The sequence below is a fragment of the Mastigoproctus giganteus genome, chromosome 12 (assembly GCF_048544385.1).
Source record: "Mastigoproctus giganteus isolate SK-2022 chromosome 12, ASM4854438v1, whole genome shotgun sequence".
Taxonomy (NCBI): Eukaryota; Metazoa; Arthropoda; class Arachnida; order Uropygi; family Thelyphonidae; genus Mastigoproctus; species Mastigoproctus giganteus.
This window is the reverse complement of record NC_143586.1, coordinates 70,001,691-70,014,518: the sequence shown is the minus strand read 5'-3', so window position 1 is coordinate 70,014,518 and position 12,828 is coordinate 70,001,691. Positions and strand designations below refer to the sequence as shown.

The window sequence follows — 12,828 nt, the reverse complement described above, 5'->3', positions numbered from 1 at the left end:
TGCATTCCTTATATCTGTGTGATACCACATCTCTGATATCCCAACAATATCTGCCTTTATGTTTTGAGCAATACCTCAAATTCATCAAATTTATTTACCAAACTCCTAACATTGGTGTATACGCAAGTATATATGCACCTGTTCCTATTCTTAGCTACCCTAACACAACCCATGTGTTTACTTGTACCGCAATGACTCCCAGCAGTCTCTGAAAAATACCCTGCATCTTGTTTTCCAGGCTGCTAGGGTTGAATTTCAATTCAATTCAATAGTAGCAGTACAAGAATCACTTTCACCTTTGCCAGTGGCTGCTGTTAATCTATTAGTCCTTGTATCCCTCCAAGCTAACAGTTTTCTGACCCACCTAACACTGCCTCGATAGCATCAGCAAATATTTTTGCATCCTTTCTGTTTAAGTGTATCCCATCCCTGTAGAAGCAGTCTCTCCTGTTTCAGCCTGGACTGTAACAAGTACAGTCCAGGCTGAAAAAAATTCTACCCCTTGAGCTTGCACAATCTTTCCAGGGCCGAATTGATCGACAAGGCTCTCATCATATACTCCCTCCTATCGTGTCTGGGCAGAATTGCAGACACTTTCAAATCCAACCCCAACTACTAATCCCGATATCCTTTGAGATTAGTGGTATGATAGGTCACATGGTATACTTTATTTCTTAACTATAACAGGCACTGTGTTTGTTTGAGTTTCTAAGTTTACCATCTACTTCAAAGTGAAAATATTTGCTCATTACTAATTTCAGTGAATTACAAAAAAATTTGTGCAGGATTTACTAAAATATTTAAAGACGTATGAAAGTGCCTGTCTGTTAGAGCTAAGAGAATCACTTTCTGAGAGTTTTTCATAAAATTATTATTAAAATATAACTTAAAAATTTCTATTAGTTTTAAAACAAAATTAAATAAAACATACCATTTTTTCTTTTTCTTCAGTGATAACGTCATCATGAAGAAACAGATTTTCAGCTGATTTAACTAGTTTTTCCACTCCCACATCCACAGGAAGATGAACTAAATTGGATTCAGATAATCCCTCATTCACATGAAAAACATTCACCTCTGGAAGCATGTTTTGCACTTCACAAATGTCTGAAATTATATTTCCCACAGTTTCTTGAACTACAAATTTATTATCTTCATTTACTGATGAGTTCTCCTCACAAAACTGTTCATTTAATTTAGATTTAGAAGGTGTGGAAGTTATGGGCTGTAAAGCAGGTAGTGAAACTTGCTTATCTTCCATGTTTTCAAGATTAGTCCAATGTTCCTCTGTGTAATTCACTGGAATGGATGGCATTACTTCAGGCAGTAGAGGTGGGGGTAACTCTTTGCTATAAGAAAAATAAAAAAAAGTTTGATATGTACATGAAAAAAAGTAAGACGTGAACATGGAAATGAAATAGAAAATAACCAATATAAAATTATCAAATAGTTAAAAAAATGAATGATATTGATGCACTTATTTTCATTTTCAGATAAGATAGGATTTTCATGAATTTTCATAAATTTTTCAATTTACAGCAGATTCTCGATTTACTGGGATCGGATTAACCGGGACAAGACTCCAAATTAAAAAAAAAAAAAAAAAAAAAATTCAAGTAATAAATAGAATGGGTATAAACAGATGTTTTGAGAGTCATAAATAAGTGACAAGAAGCGTTATAAGTCATCATTGGGAGATAATGTACCTATTATTGTTTAGTTTGTTTTAGTGCATTGTGTCAATTGTTGTGTTCCGCTGCACCACAAAAAGACACATTTTGTTTTGTTATTTGTCAGGGAAGTCGAAATTTTTTTTTTTTTTATAGTAAATATATATATATTTTTTTTTTTGTTTAGAAATTGCGAAAATGATGGATAAATGCAAAAGAATTGCACTTTCAGTTAAACAAAAACTTGAAATTATTCAAAAATTTGAAAACGGTGCATCCATTAAATCCTTAAAGAACCATTATAATGTTGGTAACCAAACCATACGCAACATCAAATAAAGGGAAGCATCGTATTGGACACACAAGTAGTGCGTGCAAGTTTTTTCATTTTTTTATCTATCACCACATTTTTACATAGGTTGCTGAACATTTTTCAATACAGTAAGTCTACAACTTATGCAACTACGGACTTACGGAAATGTTTTTTCGCTCAAATTTTTTTTTTTTTTTTTTAGGATCGTAAAATTTAAAACAACAACAAAAAAATAAATAAATAAAAAAATAAAACAAGCAATCAATAACAACGATCATGGCACGCACAAATTACACAAGTGAGATACAAAGTAACAAGCAAAAAATAGGAAAGAAGAGAAGATTCTTACAATTTATTTATGGTTTTTTTTTTTTATATGACTGAAGATTCCAGTGAAGAGGACACACATTTCATCATAATAACGTAAAATCCACAGAACTCCAGCTATTGGTATTTTCGCAAATGCAATACGATCCAGTTTTACTACCCATTTACTATTACTATTATTAGCCATATGGTGCAAGGAAGCCTAAGGCTTATGCTGCACCAGCCAAAAAAAATTTTTTTGAATTACCCAGAGAAAGAGAGAGAGAGAGAGAGAGAGAGAGAGAGAGAGGAGAGAGAGAGAGAGAGAGAGTGTGTGAAAATTGTTTTTATTGTTTTATGGTAGTGACCTCCAGAAATGTGCTTTAGTAAAATATGAATAGTGAGTTTTTGCCTTAACTCTTTGAAGTTCTTTACAGAAAATTTCATTTTCTAGTAAATCTACCAAGAAAAGGAAAGCGATCGATTTGGATCAGAAAATTAAAATAATAAGGATGTATGAAAATGGTCAACCATTAACAAGTATCGCGCTGAATTCAGATTTGTCAATAATTATATAGTAGCAATATGTTATTAGTCATTCCCGAGTTACGTAAAACTCAACGAAATAAGAAGTCCTGTAAACGTATCTCTTACGTATGTCGGGGACTTCTGTATTTTTGGATTAACTGGGAAATCGATTATCTAGGATTTGTTTTTTAACATTTATCCTGGAAAATCGAGTCTACTGTATTTATTGAAAATATAATTTTATATAGATCTGTATATAGTTTTTATTGCTTTCATGTATTTGGATTATTTCAAAACCACCAAGCATTTCAGAAGATACACCTTTTGTATATTAAAAGCAGTTACTAGTGGTAATTTTGGTGCTAAAGAATTTGGTGCATTGCAGGTAAGCATTTCTATGTGAAATTATAAATAATATATTCAAATGAATATAAAAAGTACTATAAATAATACTGTAGTTATTATATAGATTATTAAAAATGTAATTCAGTAGTACTTTAAAACCATTAAAGTTTAAGTTAAGGAAATAATGCTTACATTATTTTACGATAATCAGCAGCAGGAGTTTCTAATTATCAAAAAAAAAAAAAAAAAAGGTGGGGGAGGCATTGCACTACTCTAAATAAAACATATTGCTCTAGTGGAAATGTATATTACTGTCACAGTATTAAATCAGTGCCTTATACTAAGTAACAAATACTTTGTTCAATGCTACATAATAAAAATGGCTTTGGACATTACTTACAATAATAATTAATAGCACTCATAACACTGACTTTTGCCAATCATTTAATTTACTAATTTTATTTCTGCACACATTCTAGCATTTCATATATTGTGGATACAACCAAAATGTCAAATAAAATATTAGAGATCATTCAAGGTTACTGCAAGTGACATTTAGGAATATTTTCCAAAAATGATCAAAGATTATCCTTGGACTCAGGGGAAAATAATGGAGTCACTGGTTAAAAAGCATTGCAGGATCATCTAGACAAGACTGCAGTAATAATTTAGACACAGCATGGGTTTTTTTAGGAAACCCACAGCATGGGTTTGTTAAGGGAAAGACTTGTCTGACAAATTTGACAAAACTGGATGCAAAAAATAATTTTGATATCATATACTTGGATTTCAGGAAAGCTTTTGAAATTGTTGCACATCGAAGACTACTGTACAAATTGGAGCAGTATGGTATTAAGGGCAAGCTGCTATAACGGATAAAAGGGTGGTTGAGTGGGAGAAGACAGAGAATGGTAATCAATGGATTACCATTGATTACCATTATTAGTGGAGTTCCCCAGGGTTCGGTGTTGGGCCCACTGTTGTTTTGTATATTTATCAATGATACTGATGAAAGTATGTCAGGCTTAATGTCCAAGTATGCAGATGATACAAAGGTTGGCAGGGTTGTTAATGACAGTAATGGCAGTGTGCTACTGCAACGGGATCTATAAAATTTGGGCAGATGGGCTGAGAAGCGGCAACTGAAGTTTAAAGTTGACAAATGCAAAGTACTGCATATGGGCAGAAGTAACCTCAGAGAAATGTACCAACTGTGTGGTACTACACTTAGAGTGGTAGAAAATGTAAAAGACCTGGGAGTAATTATGCAGTCAGATACGAAGTTTTCTGAGCAGTGCAGACAGGCTGCCATAGCAGGTCAATGGCTATTATCAATGATATATAGGAATTTTACTAGTAGGGAAAAGGAGGTGATTATTGCTTTGTATAAGGCAATGGTCAGGCAATGCCTTGAGTACTGTGTACAGGTTTTGGAGACCTCATTTTAGGAAGGATATAGACTTGCTAGAATGAGTAGAGAGAAGGGCAGCAAGATTGGTGAGGGGAACAAAGGGATTGACAAATGCAGTGATTGCATTTGTCAATGTCACTGCATTTGTCAATGTTAAACTTAAAAGGCTTAAGTTCTGCAAATTGCAGAATCTGGAGACTAGGCACCTGTGAGGTGATCTGATTGAGGTGTATAATTATATTTTAATATTATACACTTAACTAAAAATTGATGACATCAGAAATTCTGATTTTATTTTAAATATGTTACATTTTATGTATTACAGAAGCTTTATTTTTAATAAATAAAGACTGATGATGAAGACTGATCAAAGGCTGATGTTGCTGGGATCAAAAACATGGTGTCACCAGAGAAAAGGAATGCAGAATTGGAATTTGGGGAGTACAACGTGTACAGAAAGGATAGAAGGGGAGGAGGGGTTGATGCTCTTAGTTAAGAAACACATAAAATCTAAGAAAGTGCATCCAGTTGACATCGGCAGATAGTGCAGTGTTGGGTCATTTTGGTGTGACCTAAGCACTGGGAAAACCGAGTTAAGAGTAGGAGTATGTTATAGGCCTAATGACTCTGATGAGTTCAACAAACTATACAGAGAAATAGAGTGGGACAGTAAATAAGAATGTCTTATAATGGGGGATTTTAACTTCCCAGATATAGACTGGAGCTTGTGGGTTGGTCACTCACACACTAGCCAGACTTTTGTTGATTTATTGGATGACTGTTTTCTACAGTAGCATATCCGAGAGGCAACCAGAGGGAGTAATACTCTTAATCTAATTATCAGCAGTGATTCTTCATGCATTAAGAATCTGCAGATAAAGGAACCACTAGGTGGCAGTGATTGCAGTGTACTGATGTGAGATTTACTTAAAGATGTAACTACCATCAGGGGTAAAGGGAAGGGTTTTTGCTTTTGTAAAGGTGACTACAGTGGTCTCAAAGATTTTTTAAATTTTATACAGTGGGACCAACTGATGATGTTACCAACAGCAAATTCTAAATGGGAAGCATTCAAGGAATTAATCATGGAAGCTACTAGGCTTTTCATACAAACTAAGAAATACTGTTCAAGGTTTGGATCTAAATGGATGTCAGATGAAATAATGAGACATGGCAGAGACGAAAAATGCATGAGATGAATATAAATTATCAGGAGACACAGATGCCTATGGTAGATATAAGATAGTCTGTAATCAAGTCACAAAGGACATTAGGCAAGCAAAGGCAGATTACGAGAAATCTTTGGCAAAGGATGCAAAGAAAAACAGTAAAGACTTCTTTACTTATGCAAACTCTAGAAGGAAGGGGATGAATCAGATTGGTCCACTTGACATCGACAGTTCAATTGTTGATGAACCTGCTGAAGTAGCTGACAAACTGAATGATTATTTTTCATCTACATTCAGACATGAGGAAGTCTGTAGGGAAGTGGCGACAAGAAGCTTATCAAACTGTAGCAGGGAGCCAAATGATTTTGTCATAACTGAGAGCAACGTGGAGGAGAAATTCTTGAAATTGAACAAAAGAAAGGCACCTGGTGGATGGGAATTATCCACTTATATTAAGGGAAGCAGTAGAGGAAGTAAGCAAACCCTTACCCTTAATTATAAAAGCTTTTTTGAACTCAGGGGAGGTTCCCATGGACTGGAGATGTGCAAATGTATCCCCAGTTCACAAAGGGTGACACGAGTAATTACAGTTGTTGTTGTTGTTATTTGGTTTTTTAGGAGCATTAACAACTAAGGCCATATTGGTCCGGGGATATGCGGTGGTCATTTCCTGACCTTTCCGCATCCTCTGTATTTGGAGGTCACGGGCTCGAACCCCGGTCTGATCAAGAAGCGTGTACTATGCACTGCTGCTCCTGCCCACCTGGCTACGGAGGCGCCGAGTAATTACAGACAACACGAGCAATTACAGAACTTCTGTTCCAGGGAAAATAATGGAGTCACTGGTTAAAAAAGCAACGCAGGATCATCTTGACAAGACTGCAGTTATAGTTCAGATGCAGCATGAGTTTGTTAAGAGGAAGTCTTGTCTGACAAATTTGATTGGATACTGACAAAGGATGCAAAAAATAATTTTGATATCATATACAGGCAGTTCCCGCTTTACGAGTTTTCGCTTTGCGAGTTCCCCGGTTTACGAGGTTTTTTTTTTTTTTTTTCCTTCCAAATATCAAGTATCAACAAAATTGAAAATATTAAAAGTAAAACATTCAGACCACGTGCGTAGCTATACAATACAGTGCCCCCACTTTATGATATTAATCAATTCCAGAGACATTGTATTGTGAAAATATCGTATTGTGAACTCAGTAACACATTTTTTTTTAGTTATTCGTTCCAAGACCTCGGTAGTTGGAAATTTTCGCTATATAAGTAAGCTATTTATCTCTCTAAAAGGTCATTTTTATAATGTAAATTGTGTTAGTTACCAATTCAAATCATTAAAACACACTACACTTTCATCTTTATCATATGTTCTGTTTCAATTTTGAATGCCTTTGTGATATTTTTCTAAAGCATATTTCTGGAAGTCACTACCATAAAACAAAAATAATTTGCACTTTCCGGTTTATTGGGCTTTTCTGTTAGTGCAAATAATTATAAAATAGTAGTAAACTCGATGTTATTGCATTTGCAAAAATACCAATAGCTGGAATTTGTGTTGGTTTTTACGTTATTATGGTGAAATGTGTTTCCCCTTCACTGAAATCTTCAATCGTATAAAAAACAAATACATTTTCAGAACCTTCTCTTCATTCCTTTTTTTTTTTTATGCTTCGTAACACTTGTTACTCCACACAAATCTTGTTAGTTAGTTGCAATTTGTGCATGCCGTTAAAAAATGCTTATGCATGCTATAGTGAAATTTGTAAAGAAAAGCGATGAGATTTATAAAGAAAGGAGAAGAGAAGAAATTATCTTAGAAAAAAAAAAAAAAACGCCTCTTGAAGCATTTCTGAAGAAGACGATTCCTTGTGCAACAAACCAACGAGTGCTGACCCAACAATGAGTGATCATTGAGTGTGTATTTAGTCGATGATGATGAAGAATAAACATTCTTTAACATTTGTAAGTCATAAATAACTTATTTAAATTATAATTTGCTTGATTTTACAGGCTATGTTTTCATTTCTTTGGATAAATCAATCATCGTTTAAACAAACTAATTAGCTAGCTAATTTCATTGGTGAGAACTTAACCCCTGTTTTTAACATTGTGTCTATGGGAAATAAATTCCCGCTGTATGAGAGCGCTAGAAACAAATTAACTCGTACAGTTGGGAACTAACTCTACTTGGATTTCAGGAAAGCTTTTGATACTGTTGCACATCGAAGACTACTGACAAATTAGAACAGTATGGCATTATGAGCAAGTTGCTACAATGGATAAAAGGATGGTTGAGTGGGAGAACACAGAGAGTGGTAATCAATGCCCACTGCTCTTCACGGACTAATGTTATTAGTGGAGTACCCCAGGGATTGGTGTTGGGCCCATTGCTGTTTTCTGTATTTATTAATGATATTGATGAAGGTATATCAGGGTTAATGTCTAAGTTTGCAGACAATATTAAGGTTAGCAGGGTTGTTAATGACAGTAATGACAGTGTGCTACTGTAACAGGATCTGGAAAAGTTGAGCAGATGGACTGAGAGGTGGAAACTGAAATTTAACATTGACAAATGTAAAGTACTGTATATGGGTAGCAGGTACCCCAGAGTAATGTACCAACTGGATAGTACTACACTCAGGGTAGCGGAGAATTAAAAGGACCTGAGGGGTAATTATGTAGTCAGATTTGAAGTTTTCTGAGCAGTGCAGACAAGCTGCAAGAGTAGCCCAAGGTGTCTTGTCAATGATATAAACAAATTTTTCTAGCAGGGACAATGAGGTGATTGTCCCCTTGTATACGGCAATGGTCAAGCGCATATACAGTAATTTACATTTGTCAATGTTAAACTTAAGTTGCCACCTCTTAGCCCATCTGCTCAACTTTTCCAGATCCTGTTACAGTAGTGCACTATCATTACTGTCATTAACAACCCTGCTACTGCATACAGTCTGGAAGCCTCATTTTAGGAAGGATGTAGAGCTTCTGGAGCAAGTATAGAGAAGGGCAATGAGATTGGAGTGGAACATAGGGTTGCTCTTACCAAGAATGGCTTAAGTTCTGCAAATTGCAGCATCTGGAAACTAGGCACCTGGGAGGTGATCTAATTGAGGTGTATAAGGCCTTGAATGGTTTGAGCAAGCTCAATGCTGATTGGATTCTTCCTCTAGCTCAGATTATTCACTTGAGTAGATATAAATTCAAATTGAGGAAAGAAAATTGTAGAATAGATGTGTAGTAATTTGCCTTTTGGCCAGTGAGCAGTTGATAGGTGGAAAAAACTTCCATCTGTTGTAGTGGAGTTCAACTTAAACAAGTTCAACGCAGAACTAGACAAGCATTTGGTGTGAATGGATGGGTGAAATGGGAAGGGTTTTTTTTTTTGGCTGATGCTATATAAGCTTGCTTTCTTGCATCATATGCCTCTACTAATGATAATATTAAATTCTGTATAGTGAAGAGAATATTTCATTTAAAAAAAATTTATTAATTACTGAAAAAGGGAAGGGGTTTACCAAGACACGGAATCACTGTTCTTGATAACAGTAACTGCAATTTGAATTATTTTATGAAGTTAGTATTAGTATTACTAGTAGCAACATAATACAAGGATTTCATTTTGATTTTATTCGATTTGGGTTTTATTAGTGCATTAGCATAATACAAGGATGCAAGCATGTAAAAGCATCAGCATTTAAAAAAAAAAAAACCACTTCATTTGCTACCCCCCCCCCCCCTTGTAATAATTTGTCTAATCCTTTAAATTTATTTAACCTACCCAGTTCCACAACACCAGATGGAAGTATGTTTTAATAATTGATTACTCTCTGGATGAAAGCAAATTTTCACCCATCTGTTCTGCAATTATCCTTTTTTCCAATTTAAATTTATGTTCTTTTATGTGTGTGTGCATGTTGTCTGAGAAATAGTGACTCTACGAGTAACTCTGCAACTATAAGGATGCCATTAGCATTTAGTTTAGTGAAATTAATTAATTTAAAGGTTTAAAAACATTTCAATGAAATATCTTTGCAGGTGCCTAGTCAGGGCTGGACTAAGGTATTCCCATTCCCTGGGCAGAAAGATTATTTCGGCGCCCTTTGCATATACTAGGAATCTGTGTAAGGGGTGGCGACCGAGAGCTATAATCGCCACAGAGTCCTTTTGGAAGGACTGTTTGATGTCTGAAATAAGACATCAAATTTTGATGGCAATTTATATCAATACTAGTGAAGCAAGAATGGATGCACGTTCTGAACTGTAGAAGAATCTTTCGATCGATACTTCGATTTTGATATTTTATATCAATTAGATAGTATGAATGCTCAATGCGTTCCGTGTTGATATTAATATTTGAAAAATAATAAGAGGAGTTTACCTCAATATAGTACGTAGAACACTTCCGTATGATACTCTCCAGAAATTATCATACGGAATTAGTTTTTAATTATTTTTTACTCTAATGTAAGTTTTTCAATTTTTTTCGTTTTAATTTCTGGAGAGTATCATACGGAAGTGTTCTACGTACTATATTGAGGTAAACCCCTCTTATTATTTTACAAATTTTATATCAATATATAAATCGAAACATCAAAAATAAAAATATCAAAATGAATAAGAGCAAAAAAAAAATTGTGGAGAGGCCAACTCAACCAAACATGCTTTGTCTTTCCTCAGAAACAAAGGTGAACTTTTCTTCTAATCTAATATGTTGACAGAAGTTTGATACTGTGCATTTGAAAAAGAAAAATATATGCCATAATCAAGATGTGGCCGAACCATTGCCTTATAGAATGGGTTAATCACCTCCTTGTTGCTGATTGCAAAATTCTTGTACATCATTGCTAGAACCCTGTGAGCTGTTGTAGCAGCCTGTTTGCACTGTGCAGAAAATTTCGTGTCTCACACCTCACTACACACCTCAGGTCTTTTTCATTCTCACCTAACTGAGTTTGGTACCACATAGTTGATATGTTATTCTGGGATTATTGCTAGCCAAATGCAGTTTGGCTAACCTTGCATTTACCAATGTTAAATCTCTACTTTTCAGCCCCCAATCTTCCTATTTTACTCATCTTGCTGGAGTGGCAAACTCAGATTATTGTCATTATGTGCCCTGCTAACTTGTACATTAGCAAACTTGGACATTAAACTTGACATGCATTCATCAATATCATTAATAAATACTGAAAAGTAAAGGCTCAGCATTAAACCCTGAACAACTTCACTAATAAATGTAGTACACGAAGAGTAGCAGCCATTAATAACCATCTGTCTCTTGACATTGATGTATTCCTTTATCTGCTGCAGTAACTTGCACCTAAGGCCAAAACTGTGGACTACTGCTCCAATTTGTACAGCAGTTGTTAGTGTGAACAGTATCAAAACCTCTACTGAAATCTAAGCATATGATCTCAACTTTTTTTCTTAACCATGTAGTTTCTTTTTGACTACTCCACAGTGGCTAATCAGATTGGTCATGTAAGGTCTCTCCTTAATAAATCTATGCCATAATTTCCATATAACTGCATTTATTTTGACAAGGAATGCAGTTGTGGTCAAATCTGAAGAAGGATTGTTGCAGGTTGGAGGTGTGGAAATTTGCCTTCAGCCAGAGGAAATTTGCCTTCAACCCTCTGGTTAATTGTTGAACAAATTCCCAAGTATATTTATATTGTTGTAAAGGTAGGTAATTTGAATAAATTCAAGGAAGAACTAGATGAACTGTTAGAGGGATGGAGGACACATGAAATGGAAATGAAGTGTTTGCTAGTTTTTTTTTTTTGGTTGATGCTGTATAATCTTGCTTTCTTGCATCATTAGCCACTAGTAGTAGTAGTAGTAGTAGTGGCACTTGATGCAAGAAAGCAAGTGTAGGAGCTTATGCAGCATCAGCCAAAAAAAAAAAAAAAAAAAAATCACACCATACCCTCCAAATGCCTGTCCAGTTCCTCCTTAAATTTATTTAACCTATCAACTTCCACAACGACAGATGGAAGTTTGTTCCAGCAATTAACCACCCGCTGGCTAAAGGCAAATTTCCGCACATCTATTCTACATCTATCCTTTCTTAATTTGAACTTATGTCCCCGTAGGTTCGTATTCTGAACAAGTGGGAGGATCCCATCAGAATTCAGCGTGCTCAACCCATTCAAGGCCTTATAGACCTCAATCAGATCACTGCGCAGGTGCCTAGTCTCCAGCCACTGCAATTTGCAGAACTTAAGCCTCTCTTGGTAAGAGGATCCCTTCATTCCCCTCACCAATCGTGTTGCTCTTCTCTGTACACGCTCAAGCAAATCTACATCCTTCCTAAAATGAGGCCTCCAGACCTGTACGCAGTACTCAAGGCGTGGCCTGACCATTGCCTTATACAGAGGGACAATCACCTCCTTTTCCCTGCTAACAAAATTCCTATATATCATTGACAAAACCCCATGACCTGCCCTAGCAGCCTGTCTACATTGCTCAGAAAACTTCATATCTGACTGCACAATTACTCCCAGGTCTTTTTCATTTTCTACCACCTTAAGTGTAGTACCACACAGTTGGTACGTTTCTCTGGGGTTACTTCTACCCATATGCAGTACTTTGCATTTGTCAAGGTTAAACTTCAGTTGCCACTTCTTAGCCCATCTGCCCAAATTATCTAGATCCTGTTGCAATAGCACACTGCCATTACTGTCATTAACAACCCTGCCAACCTTCGTGTCATCTGCAAACTTCGACATTAAGCCTGATATACCTTCATCAATATCATTGATAAATATACAAAACAACAGTGGCCCCAACACCGAACCCTGTGGGACTCCACTAATAACATTAGTCCACGAAGAGCAGCACCCATTGATTACCACCCTCTGTCTTCTCCCACTTAACCATCCTTTTATCCATTGTAGCAACTTACCCTTAATACCATTCTGCTCCAATTTGTACAGTAGTCTTCCATGCGCAACAGTGTCAAAAGCTTTCCTGAAATCCAAGTATATGATATCAAAATTATTTTTTGCATCCAGTTCCTTTGTGACCACATCATAATAACCAATCAAATTTGTCAGACAAGACTTTCCCTTAACAAAC

The 12,828-nt window shown here is 35.6% G+C and overlaps 1 protein-coding gene across 1 annotated transcript in view; it reads right to left on the bottom strand.

Moving 5' to 3' along the window:
- The window catches only part of Khc-73 (Kinesin heavy chain 73), a 959,680-nt gene that overhangs the window by 97,068 nt on the left and 849,784 nt on the right, over positions 1-12,828 (bottom strand). Inside the window, exon 38 of the mRNA XM_090386270.1 lies at positions 932-1,349. Coding sequence (XP_090242396.1) covers positions 932-1,349 — 418 coding nt within the window. The remainder of the gene's footprint in view (positions 1-931; positions 1,350-12,828) is intronic.